Source organism: Schistocerca nitens, chromosome 5 (assembly GCF_023898315.1).
Source record: "Schistocerca nitens isolate TAMUIC-IGC-003100 chromosome 5, iqSchNite1.1, whole genome shotgun sequence".
Taxonomy (NCBI): Eukaryota; Metazoa; Arthropoda; class Insecta; order Orthoptera; family Acrididae; genus Schistocerca; species Schistocerca nitens.
This window is the reverse complement of record NC_064618.1, coordinates 296,293,552-296,316,788: the sequence shown is the minus strand read 5'-3', so window position 1 is coordinate 296,316,788 and position 23,237 is coordinate 296,293,552. Positions and strand designations below refer to the sequence as shown.

Below are 23,237 nucleotides of genomic sequence, written 5' to 3'. Positions count from 1 at the left end.
CTACCCATGTCTATTCCTGCTACATTTTAACCTCAATGCTACTCAGGCACTCTTAGCAGTTGATGACCAATGGTGGTGATTCCTCTTGCAATTTTATTTCAATCTGGAAATGCATATATGAAGGACGTTCAATGAGTAATACAACACATTTTTTTTTCTAAAAGCAGGTTGGTTTTATTCAGGATTCCAATGCATCATATTGTTCCCCACTCTTTTAGCTACAAAACCCTATTTTTCAACATAATATCTGTTGAATGCGATGGGTCATACACCACCTTACTGGGAGGTACTATATTGGTCGACGTATTGCTGCATCAATGACCTCCCCATCATTCACATACTGCTTCCCATGGACTGGATCCTTCGTTGAGATCCTGGCTGTGATATAGATGAGGAAGAACAGTCCAGTGAAGTTCTGTTAGCTCCTCTCACGTGCGCAGACTTCTGTTAGGCCTTGAGCTTTCACTGAGAAGGAAAAGTTCTTTTGCTTGTTTGTGGCAACGAACACGCTGAAGTCGTTTCTTCATTTTAACAGCTGTGTGAGGCCGGCCGGCACGTGGGAGATCGGAAAGGTTTGCGCGACCTTGTTGCGATGATGACAGAAGCCTCACCCAACGACTCGCTGTGCTTTTGTTCATTGCCAGCTCCCCGTAGACCTTCTGCTAGCGCCTATGAATATCTGCGATTCTCTAGTTTTCCACCAAAAGAAACAATGATGATTCTCTGCTTGTAACGCAACTCCGTTACAGATGCCACTTGTCGTGTCCTGACATAGGTCGGAGAGGGAAAAAGAGGTTACCGGTCAGTCTGCGCTCCCGAGCGGTACAGAGCAGAAGGCAGAAGGACAATTCACAGTGAAGGCATTTGATTGTTTTCTTCTATCTGAGCCAACACTGGTACAGGTATTTACTAGAAATGCAGGTGGTGAGACTCGGTAGGGAACTCGTTGTGGAAACCCTTGGACAAACAGGGTTTTGAAATAGTTGTTTATTTCAGACAGGACTAAATAATACACTGGAGGCTAGTTCTAGGGTTAGAAAAACCATGAATAGCACTGTTACAACAGAAACCAGTGCAGAAGTCCCAGTAGTGGATGCTAACCACAGTAGCAAACACTGGTAGCATCTTAAGGTAACAACTTAGTTGCAAAACATAACATACTGAATGTGACACTGTTCACTGAGGCACCCCAAGTGAGAGAGCAGACTTACGCGGAGCTGGACCGAGGCTGGAGTCAACGGACGCGGATTCGGCGCCCAGATCGTCTGATTGAGAACTCTGCCAAAATGCGAAATCTAGGGGTTTTAAAGAGTCGCGTGGGGGCACTGTTTTCCCCACTTAAAGCCACCCAGCCAGTCCCGTAGGTCTCTTGTAGGTGCCTACCAATCACGGTTTAGTTGGGTCCCCTCTGCTGTTCCGAAGGCGGGGATGTCAATGCAGTTGCACTAAGTATCATCATTGTTCAGCTAAAAGCTAAACGTAACTGCTCTGCCAAATAAGGCTTGGAACATTATTTTTATACGTCATTTAGCCCCGCCCCTCGGGCTCCCCGGAGTAGGGACTGCTAGGTCAACAGTTTTTGGCGTTTCGCTCTCTTTCTCACCCTTGTGAGCCTAGTGACGCTGCCGTTCTCAGGGCTGGTGTAAAGCTGGCTTTATACGATAGTACGTGCCTGTTGGTTATGAAGTTCTATGATGGCAACCTACCACAGCGTCTAGACGACATATGAAGTTACATGTTAATTCCCTGAAGAGTAACTAACGCCCTGGGACCGCGTCTGGGGGCGTCTGCATTTTCGCAAGGCTCTCCCATTACGGTTTACTTCATGTAACAATATCTCTCCTAGTTTCGTCTGCCCTCAGCATCGTCTCTGCTTACGCGTCCTCCTTTCTCACAGCTTGAAGATAACACTACAGTAGCAAGGAATAACCAATATATTACACACTTTCAAGGCTACATATAGCGCTGGAACTTACTAGAGGAGCTGAAGCAGGAATATTCCACGGTGTCCCACAACAAAGTCCCCAATTTTTAACCGAAATCGGCAGTGAGTAAATGTGTTGCATTATTTATTAAACGCTCTTCGTATTATTCAACCACTCAGCAAATGTATATATTTCAAATTAACGTCAAGTTATGATAGTAGTGATACAAAGTGTATGTAGTAGTGCTAGGAGAACATTATCATTCTATTTCAGATGTGTATGAAACTTTCTTCTAATTTTTAGTGACTATTTCGAAAGGTACTTCATCGTTTTTACACTATTCCTTCTGTGCTTCGCTTATACAATTTTAATCCATGAAACAAAGGATATTTCTAAATTCTTTTATATTTATGTAATTTTATAACTTGAATTAGCAGAACAGAAAGATAAATTTGAAGATAAATGTCGAAAAAAGAATTTAACACTTTAATTTCCCATTTCGAAGTTAAGCAAAAAAAAATTAAATAATAATAATAATGAACTGTGCTGTATTTATATTAATGTAACTCCATTTATTTTTATAGTATAGCAAAGAACAGATCTTGACATCCTCACATGCTAAATGGAATCTTTTCTAAAACAAATAACTCACTATTCTACTATGTGAGACAGCTGTTGAAAGTGCACGCTTCTTGAAGAGAAATTCATGTCTCATACGAGCTCATCGAACGAATGCCAAATAATTTTAATGTTTTAAAATGAAGGAACTGTTATAAATGTTAGCCACACATTGCCACTGCTTACTGTACTACAAGAGGAGGAGAAAAATATGGAATCGCGGAAAGCCCAACATCTTACCATACCTAATTAATATGGTGTAGGAAACCTGCTGGATTCTGAACAGCTTCCAGCCATCTCACAATGGATAAATATAGGTTCCATGTAGTTTTCAAGAGAATGTTATACCCTTCTTCCTGCAAAATAGTGGAAAGTTTAGGTAACAATAATGGAGGTGGGCAGTAGACCACAGCGGTCCAATAATATTGCGATCTGGTAACTGTGATGGCGAGAGGAGATACGTTAGTTCATCCTTGTGCTCACAAAGCCAGTCCTGGATGATGGCAGCTATGTGAACAGAGGTCCTGCCATACTGGAACACGTCACCATTGGTGAAAAAACATTGTACCATGGGATGGACTTGATCAGACAAAATGGTCACAAGTCCTTGGTAGTAATGCGACCTTGCATACTAATCATGAGGTCCACGAAATACCACAACATGGCAGTCCAATTCGTCGCTAACCCTCGGCATGCTTCACTCTTCGGACCTGAACTCGGCCAGAAGTACGAAAAGTGTGAAACAACACTCATCCAGCCAAATGACCTTCTTCCATGGAGCTCCTTTCCTTTCTTTGGTGGTGACAGGTTTCGCGAGTGCGACATTCATTTCTGCAGTGATTTCGTCACAGTCATGATTTTCGTCACAGTCCTCTTCAACGAACATCTGTTACGACCACTGAACACACACTTTCGAACGTGTTATGTGTGATATAGCAGACGATGTTTTTCCGCTTTTCGTGTATCGGGTATAAATCTTTAATACGGTGCTTCTGGAAACACCAAAAACTTCAGCTGCCTTAGTTACAGAAGCACCCGCGATACAAACACCGACAATTTACCCAAGTTCTGATTCACACAGGTCCGATATAAGGCACTCACAACTAATAAGAACATTGTTGTGATCACAACTGATACTTGCAATGTATGAAGGCATTGCATATTTACCGTTGGTGATCAAAGACAACAGCGCAACATGCAGGCCTGGCTAGCATCTCTATTTATGTTCAAGCGGGCATTTCTTGTGATGTTACAATATTTTTGTCCAAGCCCTGTATGATCGTCATGTATTATATACATATTTTACAGTTTTTATTGGCACTTTATTTCTTCTGATCCATCAAGTTGAAATGTGTCAGGCTGGAGCCAACACATGTCTCTTTTTTAATTATAAATACTAGTTACCTAGTCATGTGGTAGAGAGATTTTTAGCCTTTTCGTGTTCAGTGTAATGAAGGTTCTAATATTCAAATGAAATGGACATAATAATTGCAGAAGTTAGTGCTTTCCTCTAATAAAGTATTTGTCTTTGATTCGTGTACTGGGTTTCCCTGTGGTATCTGGCTGGTCTACTTGCTGACTGGTGGCGAAGACATCAGACTGAGCCTTTCCTGTTGTGGATAGAGGCCCTGGGAAGCGTTTAGCTGGAATCTCTTACCTCAGGGGTGATGTGCAGCCCCCAACACCCACCCCCTGTGGGGCACTCCCGTGGGTTACAGACCACCTGTCCAGTATCGTGCATGGTGCCGCTTTGGCGAGTGAAGGCAATGTTTCCGGAGAGTCTGGTCAGTCATGTGGGCTGCAGGTAAGCTCATGTGTGCCTCAGGGGAGTGCAGTCACGCGCGCATTAGGATCGGTTTGGGAGCTTCACCATACCTCACATGGCGCCGTTTTCGTGAGAGAAGAGGACGCTTCTTGAGAATCGGGGCAGTCGCTTGGGCTGCAGATAAGATTTTGCGAAAGACGTGGGTGCGCAATGACGCATAAATTAGGCCCCCTTTGCAATTTCACGGCTACGTCACACGGTCGCCAAGACTCGGAGATTGTTGACCCGAACTATGGCGCGGGAAACAGAGTACATGTGTGATTGGATGGTGTCTAAAAAATAAAGCAGAGTGAGAAAATAAGTGTTGTCTTTCGTGGAGGAGGAAGCTACCACTTTTTTCCAGTGTGAGGCTCTTCCACCAAATTGTTCCAAATTTGTTTAAAGTGAAATTTAGGAAATTGGTGTCTGTAACCGAGAATGGTCGTGAGTTAGATGTCACCGTTTATAACCTGAGCGAAAGCATATTTGTTGCTCAGGACATTTATCAAATACGAAATGTAATTAAACTGCAATCTGCGTTGCGATTAAAGAGTTAAAGTTCGCGACATGCATTTCGATTGTAGGGTCGAAAGAAGCCGTCATTCGCAAGGAAATATGACGTTGTGTAATCATTTCGTTATGCGTTGCACGAGGTAATGATGACTGTATCGTGACTAGTGTTGGGACACGAATGGCACTAGCGGAATAAATTTATGGCATCACTTAAAAAATTTTGTGTGTTCATTACTGGAGAGTGAACATGCATTTTTCCCAAACAGTTTCGGGGCAAAATTAAAAATGGAACAACGACTGTGCATGATCTTCTGCGACAGGGATTTCAGCTTCAGAAGACTCGAGGTGAGCAGTTAGAATGCTAGTGACGTGTGCCTGCGATCAAGAGAAGCAACATTTCTAAATCCTCTTAGCTTCCGAAAATGACTCTCACGTGAAATGCCAGGCTGTTAATACCAGCCGTACTGTCACGTCAGTAATAGACGTGTTGCACATTTCAGCTTACAATAAAATGTCGCAAAAAGTTCATCGCTTTATAACATGGAATGATGTAAAATACGCTGAGGTGACAAGTCACGGAAGAGCGATAGGCACATACACAGATGGCGTTGGTATCGCGTACGCAAGGTGTAGCACGGCAATGCATTGTCGGGGCCGCCGTTTGTACTCACGTGATTCATATGAAAAAGTTCCGAAGTGATTATGGTCGCACGAGGGGAATTAACAGACTTTGAATGCGGAATGGTAGTTGGAGCTAGACACGTGGGACATGGTCCAGAGTGTGCCGGGGTACCATATTTCAGGCATTACGTCTCACCATGGACAACACAGTGGCCAACGGCCTCCGCTTAGCGGTTGAGAACAGCGGAGTTTGCGCAGAGTTGTCAGTGCTAACAGACGAGCAACACTGAGTGAAATAACAGCGGAAATTAATGTGAGACGTAGGACGAACGTATCGGTTAGGACAGGAAATGTGGCGTTAAAGGGCCATGGCAGCAGACGACGGACGCGAGTACCTTCGCTAACAGAACGACATCGCCTGCAGCGACTCTCCTGGGCTCGTGACCGTATCATATTGACCCTAGACGACTGGAAAACGGTGACCTCGTCAGATGAGATTCGATTTCAGTTGGTAAGAGCTGACAGTAGGATTCGAATGTTGCACAGAGCCCACGAACCATAGGACCAGGTTGTCAACAAGGCACTGTGCAAGATGGTGTGATGGCTCCATAATGGTGTGAGCTGCGTTTACAGGCAATGGACTGGATCCTCTGGTTCAGCTTCACTGAAATGGTTACGTTTGCTTACCTGAAGAACATGTACCCAACAAAATACGGAATTTTTATGTCACCAGGCACAGTTGTTGGCGATTGGTTTGAAGAACATTCTGGACAGTTTGAGCGAATGATTTGGCCACTCAGATCGCCCGACATGAGTCCCATGTAACATATGTCGGATACAATCGAAAGGTCAGTTCATGAACAAAATCCTGCACGTCAACACTTTCGCATATACGGACGCCTACAGGGGCAGCGTGGCTCAATATTCCTGCAGGGGACTTCCAACGATTTCTCGAGTCAAGGTCACGTCAGTCGTCTGCGCTATGCCGGGAAAAAGTCGGTCCGACACGATTTTAAGAGGTAGCACATGACTTCTGTTCAAAAATGGTTTAAATGGCTCTGAGCACTATGGGACTTAACTTCTGAGGCCATCAGTCCCCTACAACTTAGAATACTTAAACCTAACTAACCTAAGGACATCACACACATCCATGCCCGAGGCAGGATTCGAACCTGCGACCGTAGCGGTCGCGCGGTTCCAGACTGAAGCGCCTAGAACCGCTCGGCCACTCCGGCCGGCATGACTTCTGTCACCAGAGCGTATAACATGGAATGATCCAAATTGAACTCTAAAATAATTAAGCTGTTTTTAAAATTGATCGCCCTTCTCTACAGTTTCAGAATATTTTTTATTAAAGCATAAAGCGTTGCTTGAGTCCAAGAAAACTGAAGGGGCGGTTTAGATGCAGTACAGACCATGAGCCAGGAAGCGAACGCCGGCAGCCCTGATGCGATGAGCAGCATCTTGCGGCCGACGACGTCGACGATGAGGGGCATGGCTATGATGGGCAGCACGGACGAGATGGTGACGCAGGACACGATCCAGGAGGCCTCGTCAGCCGTCAGCGGCAGCCAGGAGCCCGGCTGCTGCAGCTGTGGCAGGGTGGGCGACGGCCAGCCGTACACCATGCCGCTCATCAGGCTCGTCAGCGCCGCTGTGGAAACACCCCACATTCAGTCATCCACTGTTGTGTCGCAAAGTTACTCGTTTCTTACAAAAATCTGCGACCAACTGAATTTAACCAGCTTCGGTATTCTATAGTCGGGAGGAAGAATAGTGTTCAGTATGGTGTTGACGACGACGACATTATAGATGGAGCAAAAGCCCAATCTGGGGAAGATGTGGAGAAAACCAATCATACCCTTTCAAACAAACCATCCCAAAATTTCGCTTGAGTGATTTAGAACTGCGGAAGACTTAAGCCCAGATGGCCAGATGGCGATTTTAACAGGCGTTCTACCTAATACAAATAGAATGCCTTACGATGGCGCCACCTCGCTGGATAAACTACGAGGGTTGTCCAGAAATTTAGTTTCATTATTTTCTTTTAAGTAAACGTGTGTAGCCAGAATCACAGCACATGCGATGCAGAGCGATGACGTAACAATCATACACTGAAGAGCCAGAGAAACTGGAACAACTGCCTAATATCGCGATGGGCCCCTGCGAGCACGCAGAAGTGCCGCAACACGACGTGGGATGGACTCGAATAATGTGCGAAGAAGTGGTGGATGGAACTGACACCATCAATCCTTCAGGACTGTCCATAAATCCGTAAGAGTACGAGGGGGTGGAGATCGCTTCTGAACAGCCTGTTGCAAACATCCCAGATATGCTCAATAATGTTCATGTATGGGGAGTTTGGTGGCCAACGGAGATGTTTAAACTCAGAAGAGTGTTCCTGGAGCCACTCTGTAGCAACACTGGACGTGTGGGGTGTCGCATTGTCCTGCTGGAATTGCCCAAATGCGTCGGACTGCACAATGGACATGGATGGATTCAGGTGATCAGACAGGATGCATACATACATGTCATCTGTCAGAGTCGTATCTACATGTATCATGGGATAGGGGGGGAGGGGCAACCACGAACCATGGCAAGGCGGCCTAGACCGTGTGTGTGACTACCCCACATGTGGCTGCCTCTCATGTGCTAACCAAGTACACTCAGGATCTTCCTTACCTCTCTCTGGCAACTGTACCTGCCATCTTCTCAAAAGATATTTTCCAGTATGTGTGTTTCGCTTACTTAACAGCAAAGTCGTATTTAGAAAGGACCTCCCGATGTTTTGATCATTGCCCTTTCCCTCTTGCAAACTTAAACAGTCTTCTTACCAGCTTTATTTGCAATTAGAGACTGCTATTCCACCAAGGTACGTTCCCTTCTGTGTAATTCTTGCTGATTGTATAGTTTTTAAAAGTATGACGTCATATATGAAGATAGTAACTGTTCTCGAAAGAACAGATACCGATGATGACCGTGCAACTTCTCTAGAATGAAATGAAATTAATCGAAATCCTCAGCTGCCAACAGGTGTTGTTGAAATGACATCATAATGCCATCTGTTACTTCATCCACTATTCCCTGTAACTGGATATGGTATCGAAGCTTTAACTTCAGATAGAGGCGATTTAGGTTTTTCGTGTACGAATCCCAGTCTGTCTTCCTAGGAATACTAAGCCTATGGTCTGTTTAACACCCATTTCTATCATAAATCTAACTGTGGTCAGATAAGGAGAGTTCCACTGCAACATGCCATTGTTTGACGTAACGACCCATTAAGATGTTTCCAAAAGTTATGTCAGTTGCTTCTTCCTGGGTTCTACTCCTGAAGGTAGGTTCCTTAGCCATATTCAAGATCTCTAGGTTACTCCCCAATAGATGTTCAAGTAGGCACTCATCTCTGCTGTTGGTGTCACTGATTCCTCACGCCAGGTTGTGGGCACTGGTATCGCAACTAGCCAGCAGTTGTTCTTTCAGCTGTAAGCAGCTGTCTATCAGTCTGGCTTCTTTCTGAGATGATGGAACACCGTCCTCATAATGAAAGTAGGCTGAAGCCAATACCACTTTCCTCGCGACTCCCAAACACTGTTTCATTTTGTTGGTCACTAACCTCTTACAACAGCAGTTCGCCATCAACATGAATGAAATGCCATTTTTAAGATAGTTGCATGTTCTCAGGATTTTTAGATTTCTCGCGTGAATCAACTTACCTCCATTTTCTCTGAGGCCTGATATCCCCACTTTGTACATGGAGGATTCTTGGATCAAGGCCATGTTCACCTTATTTCTTCCCTGAACCAAATGCGAGGACGCAGCTGCCTCCTTACTGCTCTCCAGGTTTACCTTCAGCACTTCCAGCCCCCAACTTGCCGGCATCGTCGTCTTTGGTCACGATGTCAATAACTTGTGAGAACCCTAAATACAGTTTTAAGTCTTGCACATTCATTGCCCTCAGGGATGTTTCTCCAACTGCCATCACAAGGCTTTAGCTGTCAGTTTCTACCTTTCGGTAAATGATACTCCAGTCCTCTGGGCGAACATCCATCAGTAGTTTTGGAACCCAGATTGATATTTTAACGGTCTTGAATAATACCACTGCTATCCTGGCCAGCTTTGCTTCATCCTATGGAAATATCATGGCACCGCCTCCTTCGGTCGATCCACTGTCCCCATACCCTCACAGAAAAAGTTCAGAGCACCTGTATTCCGAAAGATCCTCCTGTATTTGGAGTCTAGGCTTATGTCCTTTCAATTTTTTCCAGATAGGGTCACCTCCACTAGCTCCTCCTGCTGTGAGGTGATGCTAACAAGAAGGAAACCTTTTTAGGTAACTACCATTCTAAAAAACAAGACTTCGGTACTGTAGGTCAGATTCACATTTTCCTACCTTGGCTTTTTCTGGATGCATTTGTCCTGAGAACTGGGAGCAACAGACTTCTCCCTCATTTCTTACTACTTGTCTTAGAAGTAGAAGGGGCTTGTTTACCCCCTTCACTTTGAGTCAATCTTTTCTTGGGTGTCTTAGGTTCAAGGCCCTTTAGTGCCCTCTATTTGTTCTTAGAAAGACATTCCTAACCTTCTGTTTCTCTTTGATCTCACAGAGGTTTCCGCCTCTGTGCTCCAGATAAGGCGTTAATCTTGACCACATCCAGTTTCTCAGTAACATTTTCAGCTCCCGGAACTGGTCCCTCCAATGGCCCAGTTGCGGAAACAGCTTCCATCGGCTCAATGCCCAATGTTTGACTGTTTGAGGTATCTTGAACATCAAGTCACTCATTTTTTTGTTTAGGTCTGTGTTCTCCATTCTCGGTCTCACGTTCATAACACCCAAAATATCTGTCCACACCAGTGTGGTCGCCCAATATCCCTGAGGCTCCATCCACGACACATCATCCTATATGCCATGCACCCATTGGCACAGATCGCTTCACACCTTGAGTTGGGCGATTGCTTTCGTTTCAATTACCTATTCCGTCCGATACACATTCTCATGTGCATCGGATGGCTTAAGAGGAAGTACTTATCCTCCTTCAGATCTGAAAGGATCTATTAATACGATTAAAATTACTTGACAGTTGACACTTCATGTGCTGGAACTGTTTTTCTCCAATCAGAGCACTCAACGTCACGCCTGAACCGATTGACGTTGCCAGATTGTAACAAAAATTGCTCAGTTCACTTACAATTCCTCGTTCAGCACTCTTTCTTGTTGTGTTTGTATCCCACATCATAGGTCAGCATTTTTATTTCATACTTCATAAAACATGATGACCACACCAAAAACAACACGCACACACACACACATATGATGCTAACAAAGTACTCACGTTTCATATACGGCACCAACCAAAGACTAATGAAATCTTCCACAAAAGACGCAATTCAGCATGTCATAAACACCTATCATAATCACAGAGATCCTCTTGCATTAGCATTAGATAAGTATCGCTTGACACCGTTTGAAGCCGAATTTTTGAAGGCTACAGTTCATCATTGCGACTGGGTCACCACAGTCATAAATGTAACTACTCAGCACAGTGTAGTGGCATAACACAATGGTTAGTGTATAAACTTTACGTGTAGAAAGTCGCAGGTCCGAATGTCGTCAAATTAATTGATTTTTTTTTATTTTTAAATGTGATCAAAAATGTTGATTATTATTTTTGTTTGGTTAATTGGTTTAAATGTAATTTTTTGTTTCTGATTCTTTGTCACATCATTTTCATAATCGTATTGACTTTCTTGTTTGCTCTTATTTTTCTTGCTACCATTCTTCCTTACTTTGGAATCTGTGTGTTACGTCTATAATCCTAAACTAACTGCCAATGAGGACTTGTCTTCGGCTGGTAATGTGGCAGCTTGTGTGACAGTGTGAGTATAGTTTCAGGTGACCAAAGATAGCGAGACATTACAGCTGCTTTCAGCACTGAAACTGAATTTTTTCTGTCTTGAGTTTGCTCATGGAGATTAGCTTGAATCGTCATGAACAAAGTGATCGTGATTTTAGTTCCGCCACAGATTATTGACCATCCTTTACTCAGATATATTGCACAGCATGAAGTTGTGGTTAGCTTAGGACATGAGTTTAAATTCAGGGCTACAAAACACGTCGTCTGCCGCAGTTCAGTCATCGGTCACTTAACATCAGCTTTCGACAGAGCATCTCGCATTTCCGTCATACCTCGTGGTGGCCACTCCCAACGTTGCTCCGCAACACTTTAACAGCATTTGTGTAGTGACTCGCAACATTTGTGTTACACCTGTAACTGAGCGGTAGCCGGCGGCCGATGTGGCAACACTGTAGCAGCAAGTGACAGACGTCAACTATCAAGTAATTTTAATTGGATTATACTTTCCCACAGAGTGAAGCTTAGCAGATAAAAGTAGACGAAGTCATGAGTGGATGGCACCCATTTCCCTGAATAGTAAATGCTTAGTAACAGTTTCATGCAACAAGAATCGCAATATGTTCGGAGATTGGCTGCTGAGATCTGTGATCATGGAGCGACACTACTACACAATCTCCATAATCCGCAGCTGTACCAGCTCCACAAGATCGCGATTGGTGAAGGCCGTCGCACATGGTCCTCTTCAGTATTGCCTAAATCATTGACCCACTGTCTATTTGCTCATGACCTTCAGCTAGTACACTGATACAGACGACGAAGAATTTCGATCGGTGCTATGTTTTGTACATATTGTGTACATAGTTCTGCGTAGTCAGTGTGTACACAACTTTCCCACTAGAGCGCTCCTCACTAAGCACAACAGCACAGGCGCAGCGCTCGTCCGTCTCCGCACTACGAGATGGCGCTGCCATAGAGACAGACCAAATTCTGCTTCCACTGATCCACGTATTAATATGTAATGCAGCCAATGAGATTGCTGGTTACGTAGATCCTTTTCTCCTCGCGGATCACACTCGCGCAGTGATACATGAATTTGCGAGGTATTATAACGAGTGTGCAGACCTCCGATTACTCTGTCTGAATTTGTCTGTACCAGTCTGCACCAGTCTGCATTTGTCTGCACCAGTCTGTACCAGTCTGCATTTGTCTGTACCAGTCTGTACAAGTTCTACATTTGTCTGTACCAGTCTATAGTCAAGTTTCAGTCTGCGCCTAAGATTACCATATTCCTGTACATAGCCATGAAGAGAAATGTATAGACACTTTCGTCAAGTATCAGAGATATATGTCAGAATAAGGTTAACGTACCAATACCAAAGGAACTTCAGATTGTCAATTGTAAATAGCATCCAGAATCAAGTTAAATACACTCCTGGAAATTGAAATAAGAACACCGTGAATTCATTGTCCCAGGAAGGGGAAACTTTATTGACACATTCCTGGGGTCAGATACATCACATGATCACACTGACAGAACCACAGGCACATAGACACAGGCAACAGAGCATGCACAATGTCGGCACTAGTACAGTGTATATCCACCTTTCGCAGCAATGCAGGCTGCTATTCTCCCATGGAGACGATCGTAGAGATGCTGGATGTAGTCCTGTGGAACGGCTTGCCATGCCATTTCCACCTGGCGCCTCAGTTGGACCAGCGTTCGTGCTGGACGTGCAGACCGCGTGAGACGACGCTTCATCCAGTCCCAAACATGCTCAATGGGGGACATATCCGGAGATCTTGCTGGCCAGGGTAGTTGACTTACACCTTCTAGAGCACGTTGGGTGGCACGGGATACATGCGGACGTGCATTGTCCTGTTGGAACAGCAAGTTCCCTTGCCGGTCTAGGAATGGTAGAACGATGGGTTCGATGACGGTTTGGATGTACCGTGCACTATTCAGTGTCCCCTCGACGATCACCAGTGGTGTACGGCCAGTGTAGGAGATCGCTCCCCACACCATGATGCCGGGTGTTGGCCCTGTGTGCCTCGGTCGTATGCAGTCCTGATTGTGGCGCTCACCTGCACGGCGCCAAACACGCATACGACCATCATCGGCACCAAGGCAGAAGCGACTCTCATCGCTGAAGACGACACGTCTCCATTCGTCCCTCCATTCACGCCTGTCGCGACACCACTGGAGGCGGGCTGCACGATGTTGGGGCGTGAGCGGAAGACGGCCTAACGGTGTGCGGGACCGTAGCCCAGCTTCATGGAGACGGTTGCGAATGGTCCTCGCCGATACCGCAGGAGCAACAGTGTCCCTAATTTGCTGGGAAGTGGCGGTGCGGTCCCCTACGGCACTGCGTAGGATCCTACGGTCTTGGCGTGCATCCGTGCGTCGCTGCGGTCCGGTCCCACGTCGACGGGCACGTGCACCTTCCGCCGACCACTGGCGACAACATCGATGTACTGTGGAGACCTCACGCCCCACGTGTTGAGCAATTCGGCGGTACGTCCACCCGGCCTCCCGCATGCCCACTATACGCCCTCACTCAAAGTCCGTCAACTGCACATACGGTTCACTCCACGCTGTCGCGGCATGCTACCAGTGTTAAAGACTGCGATGGAGCTCCGTATGCCACGGCAAACTGGCTGACACTGACGGCGGCGGTGCACAAATGCTGCGCAGCTAGCGCCATTCGACGGCCAACACCGCGGTTCCTGGTGTGTCCGCTGTGCCGTGCGTGTGATCATTGCTTGTACAGCCCTCTCGCAGTGTCCGGAGCAAGTATGGTGGGTCTGACACACCTGTGTCAATGTGTTCTTTTTTCCATTTCCAGGAGTGTATATTTACATTTACATCTACATCTACATTTTTACTCCGCAAGCCACCCAACGGTGTGTGGCGGAGGGCACTTTACGTGCCACTGTCATTACCTCCCTTTCCTGTTCCAGTCGCGTATGGTTTGCGGGAAGAACGACTGCCGGATAGCCTCCGTGCGCGCTCGAATGTCTAATTTTACATTCGTCATCTCTTCGGGAGGTATAAGTAGGGGGAAGCAATATATTCGATACCTCATCCAGAAACGCACCCTCTCGAAACCTGGACAGCTCGCTACACCGCGATGCAGAGCGCCTCTCTTGCAGAGTCTGCCACTTGAGTTTGCTAAACATCTCCGTAACGCTATCACGCTTACCAAATAATCCTGTGACGAAACGCGCAGCTCTTCTTTGGATCTTCTCTATCTCCCCCGTCAACCCGATCTGGTACAGATCCCACACTGATGAGCAATACTCAAGTATAGGTCGAACGAGTGTTTTGTAAGCCACCTCCTTTGATCAAATCAAATGGTTCAAATGGCTCTGAGCACTATGGGATTTAACATCTATGGTCATCAGTCCCCTAGAACTTAGAACTACTTAAACCTAACTAACCTAAGGACATCACACAACACCCAGCCATCACGAGGCAGAGAAAATCCCTGACCCCGCCGGGAATCGAACCCGGGAACCCGGGCGTGGGAAGCGAGAACGCTACCGCACACCCCGAGATGCGGGCACCTCCTTTGTTGATGGACTACATTTTCTAAGTACTCTCCCAATGAATCTCAACCTGGTACCCGCCTTACCAACAATTAATTTTATGTGATCATTCCACTTCAAATCGTTCCGCACGCATACTCCCAGATATTTTACAGAAGTAACTGCTACCAGTGTTTGTTCCGCTATCATATAATCATACAATAAAGGATCCTTCTTTCTATGTATTCGCAATACATTACATTTATCTATGTTAAGGGTCAGTTGCCACTTCCTGCACCAAGTGCCTATCCGCTGCAGATCTTCCTGCATTTCGCTACAATTTTCTAATGCTGCAACTTCTCTGTATACTACAGTATCATCCGCGAAAAGCCGCATGGAACTTCCGGCACTATCTACTAGGTCATTTATATATATTGTGAAAAGCAATGGTCCCATAACACTTCCCTGCGGCACGCCAGAGGTTACCTTAACGTCTGTAGACGTCTCTCCATTGATAACAACATGCTGTGTAATTTTTATGCTTGTTATTATTTTAATAAATGTGTGTGAAAATTAATCAAGTTCTGTTTAAAGTTGGTCACCGTCAATCTGCTACTCTAAGCGTGCAAGTGGCATTTCTATCGTCTGACCTAATGGTAGAAGATAAACACGCCACGATAAGACCACGAGACATATTGCTGACACTCTCCTACTTTTAGAGCGACAAGTAAAATAATCTGATGGTGTGTGTGCTGAAGGCCTTACAGTACGCACACCATAGTACATTAAGAAATTTTAGTACAGACCGAACTTCACAGACGATGGGAGAAAGAATACGAGCTAGCATTTTCAGGCAGTGTTGCAGTGCTACTGGCAACAGTCGAAACTTGTCCGGCTACCATACACTGAAGTGTCAAAGAAACTGCTATAGGTATGCGTATTCAAATACAGAGATATATAAAGAGGTAGAATACGGCGCTGTAGTCTGCAACGCCTTTATAAGACAACTAGTGTCTGGGGCAGCTGTTCAATCGCTTACTGCTGCTACAGTGGTAGGCTATCAAGATTTAAATGAGTTTGATCATGCTGTTATAATCGGCGCACGAGCGAAGGGGCACAGCATCTCCGAGATAACGATGAAATGGGGATTTTCCAGTACGACCATTTCACGGGTGTAGCCTGAATATCAGGAATGTGGTAAAACATCAAATCTCCGACTTCGCTGTGGTTGGAAAAGATCTTGCAAGAATGTGACCAACGACGACTGAAGAGAATCATTCAGCGTGATGGAAGTGCAACCTTTCTGCAAATTGCTGCAGATTTCAACAAGTGTCAGTGAGCCAACCATTCAATGAAACATCATCGATATGGGCTTTTGGAGCTTAAGACCCACGTGTGTACCCTTGATGACTGCATCACACAAAGCTTTATGCCTTGCCTGGGCCCATCAACAGTGACATTGGACTGTTGATGACTGTAAACATGTTGCCTGGTTGGACGAGTCTCGTTTCAAATAGTATCGAACAGATGGACGTGTATAGGTATGGAGACAACCTCATGAATCCATGGACCGTGAATGTCAGCAGGGGACTGTTCAAACTGGTGGAGGCTCCAAAATGGTGTGGGGCGTGTGTAGTTGGAGAGAAATGGGACTTGGCAGCTGATTAAGTTCAAGATTCAGGTCCTGTGAGGTACTGGTTTAAAGGTCAGCGATGCGAAAGTTGCGAATCGACCAAGGAATGTGTAGAGTTCAACAGCATCCAGTGGGCTGTGAGAATGTGTCAATCATTCAAGTGGCCACATCCAAGTGTTATCTTTATGGCTTAGTTGCAACAAGCAGAAAAGGTGTTGGTCAGACCCCTATGGAGACACTTCACAGTCAGCTTAATAGGATGAGTCACTTCTAAGGACAGAAAAGGTTATCTTCATTCTGAAGCCAAGAAGAACTGATCATACCAAGACCAAGGACATGAGACCAACCGGTCTGTCCAGATTTCTGCTAAAGACATTAGAAAAACTAATTAACATCCACTTCAGGGGAAGGAGGTTAACTGTGGTTCCTCTCCATGAAAACCAACAAGCATACAAACCAGGAAAATCACGCGAAACAGCACTTCACTATCGTGTTGGGAAGTATTAAAAGTACATACATGAAATGGAGCCCTGCATCTTCTTGCATACTGAGGCGGCTTTCAGCAATACGACCTTCTAATCCATTATTAAAGCTGCAGAATAGCATAGCATTCATCTACCTGTATGTGGATCACTAGCATGCTGAGAAGACGATGGATGTGAAAATGGTAATCAACACCACTAGAGAGTGTCTGCAAGGTGGGGTTTTGTTCCTGCTACTGTGGGACCTTGTGATGAATAAACTCATTAAAGAGATAAGTGCTAGAGGCTATTATTGCCAAGGACACACAGCCGATTTAATCGTAATAATACTTAGCAAATTTTCAAGTACTGTCAGAAGACTAGAACAGTGTTCTCTGAACATTATGCAAAATTGGTCCGGTAAATAGGATGTAAATGTTAATCCCAGTAAGACAGTTGTAGTTCTGTTCACGAGAAGCTTAAGCTCTTCGACAAAATTCTACCAGTGGCAAGGATAGTGAACACTTAGGTATCACACTGGATTCGAATCGAATATGGATTACATACAAATAATATTTCTTCTAAGGCAAAAGGTGCTTTACATATGTGCACTAAGAGGGCTGGTGGGAAAATTGGGGTACTAGTCCCTAGAGCATGCAATGGATTTACGCTTCTATAATAAGACGAATGATGTGGCAACAGTATGGCGGAATAAAGCAGAACAGAAGGTGGCTGCGAAGGAGCTCGAGGTGGTGCAGAGATTGATTTGTCTACCCATAATGGGTGGCATTATCAGCATTCCCATGGCTGGGATGGAGAATGTGCTGGACATGTTCCCATTACATCTTTGAGTTAAATTGGAGGCAGCAGCTGGCGCACACAGGTTAAATACTGGAAACAATTGGAGATTTTTAGGATATCCAGAATTCCACACTAATACAATGCATGTCGAAAATGTAGGGATAGTTGGGGATGCCGCTGCTTAGATGAGCGCGAGGCTCGTGACCTTGAGCGGCGGCGGTGCCGGAGGCGGCTTATCCCGGCGGCGCGCGGTAGGAGCTCTAGACCGCGCGCGGCCGGGATACGGCTTTGGCGCTGCGCCAGCGCTAAGGCAAGGCAGAGTAGTGAGGTCACACAGTGGTGACGCAATGCATTGCATTACGAACAAAAAAAACTGTTCTCACTCTATGGCCTCCGGTCAATGGAGCGTACGTCTTGCGTTCAATGTATCAACAGATCAAAATAATTATTGGTTTATGATTATAAATAAAACACATGAATAAAGATTAAAAAATTATTTATTTCAATTTCTATAATAATGTGTTACATCTCCAGTCACTTGGACTTTAGCACATCTTCCTGCATGTCAATTTCTATAATAATGTGTTACATCTCCAGTCACTTGGACTTTAGCACATCTTCCTGCACCTTTCATCCAAATACAAACACCTTCTTGTTCACTTATTTTACGATGATTTCTTGTTCTTAAATAAACAGTTTTTTTTGTTCGTAATGCAATGCATTGCGTCACCACTGTGTGACCTCACTACTCTGCCTTGCCTTAGCGCTGGCGCAGCGCCAAAGCCGTATCCCGGCCGCGCGCGGTCTAGAGCTCCTACCGCGCGCCGCCGGGATAAGCCGCCTCCGGCACCGCCGCCGCTCAAGGTCACGAGCCTCGCGCTCATCTAAGTAAGTTACAGTCAAAGCCGACGTCAGTCGGCGAGCAGCTGCACGTGCTACTGCATGTTCCGAGATGCCTCGCTACAGCAGAAGATATCGGCGTGGCCGTCAAACTGTTTACAAGGCCATAGAGGATCTGGAAGTGAGAGTTGCTAACAAAGGATCACAAGTTATTTTGCAAGGTCCATCAGTGTTTTGTGGTTGTGTTATTAATTTCACACTTACGCAATTAGATACAGCTCAAGCTGGCAATGGATGGATTACTGTTGCTGTTGTTCGTTATGATGGTAATAAAGTGAAAAATGTTACTGGTTTGGAAATGTTTAATGCAACAGATGTAATATCTTATGGCTGACTGTATGACAATTTCCACCTACTTCAACAAACCGTTCTATGTAGTCATAGAAAGTGGCCAGCAACGGAAAAAGAATCATGATTCAGATGATATTGTCTTATTTACCGACTTTCATTCCAGATCATGACCTATAATTCCTAATACACTATCTCCGCCTATTAGTGGACCTTAATATGGGGTGTTTAAACCCTTTTCCTTTTTAATACCTTGAAATATGGTGAGAACAATTTCAATGAGATATCAAACCTCTTTGGAAATATAGTAGCCCATTCTCATGCAAAAGCTGTAACCAGAGAAAGTAGTGATATTGAATGTTGGAATCTGGAATGGAGGTCGCATTCTGACTCAGCCAAAAAGGTCTTCCACTGGGTCCAGTTTGGGACCCTGGCAAGCCAGTCCATTTCCGAAATTTTATTGTGCACAAATCATTGCCTCACAGATGCTGCTTTCAGATAGGGTGCACTGTCAAGCTGATACAAATTATCATCTTCTCCAAACTATTTCCCTAGTGTATGCAGTACACAATCCTGTAGAATGTGTTCATGTACTTCCGCATTTAGCAGTTTCTTGAGCTCAATAAGGCGACCACACACTAACCTCGGAAAGCACCCCCATACCTTTACACTATCTTCTCCATACTCTCTGTTGGTACAACGCATAATGGCAGGTAACGTTCTCTAGGCATTCGCCAAACCCAAAACCAAACCCTTCCATATGACTGACTCACTGCATAGTGTGATTCATCACATCACTTCAGATCACTCGTCTGCAGTCATCCTCTGTCCACTGGTGTCGCTCTGTGCAGCACATCAAGCGTCTCTTAGAAAGTGACTACTGTGACCCATGACGAACTGATCGACCATTGCATCCCATTCCTTTCAACACCCCACGCAGAGAGAGCCTGCGTATATTATTGTTTCGTAATATAAATAGCTGCGACTTGTGAATACATTGGAGTACGTGATTCTTGAGGTTTTCCCGGCGTACTGAATGTTCGATGGGATTTCGGGACTGCAGATGGATCACGTTGACTTCTTGCCACGATATTTCGGCTGGCAATCGTCCAGTCATCTTCAGGCGAGTGTCCGTCACTGGAGACTGCAAGTTCCTGGAGTCAACTCTATAGTAAAAAACTGACGCGAAAACGCGTGCGCATTGGCCTCCGTCACAGGAGCGTCTCTATCGAAATCCGCACCCTCTGGAGCTACTGTTCTGTGGAGCGCAGGCGCATGCGTAAAGGTGATAACTACATGTCTGCCCTCTGTCGGAATGACCTGGCGTGACCTGGGCAAAATCGGACTGGGTCCATAAAGAGTCTACATCAAAATAGGTTTCGTAGTTCGCCCAGCTGTCAGCAACGTTACCGCAAGAAGATGCTTTTCGACGTTCCATGGTCAATTTAAAGGATAAAGTTTTGGACAACGTAACACTGTCTGTGCTTGGGAGAGGTTTGAACTTCGCCCCGACGCCGAGAACCCTTGTATCGTCCCCTTAGAAAAATTAATGAATGATTGTGCTGATAAACCCCTACGTTATTTGATTTTCAAACAGCTGGGCAAAACTGAACGTACTCAGACATTCACTAAAGTGACACACAATATTTTTACCGCAACGCAATCTGACTTTCAGTAATCCCTACAAAAGAATGTCCCTGACTAACAATAACCTATACCTTCCATGAATTCTTACCTCACAAAAATCTTCGTTACTCGAACTACTGCAATACAGCGAGCGCCAATACTGCCAGCTAAATAAAAGATCCTAACTACTGAAGGGACTAACTACTGATAGGCATAGTTAGCAAATGAAAGATTTTGATATATATATATATATATATATATATATATATATATATATATATATATATATATATATATATATCAGTTCATGACATCCAGTCTTACAAATTTACTGTCTCTGTCCAGATCATCCGCTCTTTAAACTCCGCCATCTCACTCCCCACATCCACCACTGCTGGCGGCTCACCTACAACTGCTCAACACTACGTGCTGTTAACATCCAGCTGCCCAACACTACAATAGCAAACAACAATGCAAACCTGCCAGAGACTACACACATCACAGCTAGTGATTTTCATACAGAGCGCTACGTGGCGTTACCAATAAAAAAACCTAAACAGCCTACTTACATAGCCCCCATGCTCCCCACAAAAAATTTTACTAATTGTTTTGGGCAGTGGCCAGTAATGATTTGATAAAATTTTACATAATTACAATAACAAAGATATCAAATGCACACACTTATTGATACAATGTTGGTCAAAAGCTAAAATTTTCTCACAGTCCATAAAGACAGTCCTGATCATTCATCATGGTAGTAATTACAATTTTATGCACAAAGTCTGAGCAGTAAAAGAAAATGCACATGAAGTAGTAGATTTCCATGAAGTCTTGAAGAAGTAGTGTTGTCCTTCCAACAGAAAGATAATGCTGACTCTTGACATGCAGACAGGTAATGGTCCACAACAGATCAAACCCACAGCAGAGTCAGTCGAAGTTTTGAAGAATATTGGTAGGTTGGTCATCACAGAGTAGACCCACTGAAGTCCTGGTAGAGATGATGGTATTGGTGGGCCACCAGAGGTGCAGACCCACTGCAGTCCTTGTAGAAATAATGTTATCGGTGGGCCATCGAAGATGCAGGCCCACTGTAGTTCTTGTAGAGATGGCTAGCAGCCATATGTTGCGACTGTGCAGGTGCACAATCACCATCGAAGAGTCTTGCGGACAATATAGCAAGTCCATAACCACAACTTGTGCACTCACCAAGTTTTTGGAATTGTCCTTAGAACCAGCAATGCTGTTAACCAGTCTGTTGCTGAATTATCAACACACGTGCAAACACTAATAATCCCAACTTCTCATCTATTGTGCATATACTATGACCAACAGAAACGTGTGCAGTGAAATGCAACTTAATTTGAAGAACTGGTGTCTATACAATTATAAATTTACAGCATAAGAATACAAATACAAAGGTACAAAATACATCATTAAAGAACATAACAATACAGATAACATTTGTAGTAATAGGAGCTTTACAAAAGAATAGAAATAAACATATACATATGTGTTACAGGAATTATGACATAAGTAGATACATAAAACGTCTGAATAACTTTTGAAATATCAACTTCACACGTGAGCATTAAACCAAAACAGAATAAATAATGTCTAAACATCTTTACAAAGTAAATAACATATTATAAATGCAAATTATATTTGAGGATAACAGTATTCCTCATCATAGTGAATGTAGCTGAGTATTAGAAAAATTCTACAACATAAGTCTCATCAGATAAACACATAAAGACAGGAAGAACACAAATAAACAAGGTACACAGACACATAGCGGAATAACACAAAGGACAGGTCAGGGCTTGTTTTCAGTGTGACATTGGGTACTGAGTCCAACCCAAAACTTCATTTCATAGATGTTTCCTCTTATTTCACTTTTTTTTAATACCTTCTCTATGCATTTCTTCTAATTCATCACAACTCACTCTCTTATATAGTCTACTCCTTCTTAAGCTAACTTAAATCTACTGAGCTCAGATGCTAAAGTAAGGGACGAGGCAATGCAGCAGTACAAAACAATTAACACAAACAGCAATGACAAAAAATGCAAATTGGCAAAGCAAGCAGCAGTATATCTAAATTAGCAAAGCAAATGCAACATTACAACCAATATAAGGCAATGTGCAGCAAATAAGAAAAATAAATCAGTAGTAAAACTGGCTTAACAGAGTAATACAAAGTGAAATTCAGTAGTACTATGCCTGGCAAACAGCAACAGCAAATGCAATAACTTATATCTAAACATGACAAAGCTCAAGCAGAAAAAATATTACGGTAAAAATGGCCATGTTTAATACCTATGTCACATCTTAACACCCGAGTGATGCATCACCTTGACTTACTGTACCAAAAAAGTTAGCAAGTCACTGACAAAAATTATGTATGCAATTCCTGTGAAGGGAAATGTCTTTTTGTGCTCCCTCGTTTTTTTGGAAGTAGATCATAAAATTACTATTTACTGGATCTGTAGGCATAAAATATCTATATTAGTACATCTATTAAATTTTATTTTAACCAATGCTGCTGCAGCTAGAAACTAGATATTAAACGAAATGAACAAATATATATATATATATATATATATATATATATATATATATATATAAAGTGACATATGAAACGTCATTCACTAGGCAAATGGCGTCTCCAAAG

At 44.1% G+C, this 23,237-nt stretch overlaps 1 protein-coding gene across 2 annotated transcripts in view; it reads right to left on the bottom strand.

Annotated features, from left to right (window-relative positions):
- The window catches only part of LOC126259725 (facilitated trehalose transporter Tret1-like), a 120,226-nt gene that overhangs the window by 21,788 nt on the left and 75,201 nt on the right, over positions 1-23,237 (bottom strand). For both annotated transcript variants that reach the window (XM_049956705.1, XM_049956706.1), the window contains exon 3: positions 6,897-7,135. In XM_049956705.1, coding sequence (XP_049812662.1) covers positions 6,897-7,135 — 239 coding nt within the window. The remainder of the gene's footprint in view (positions 1-6,896; positions 7,136-23,237) is intronic.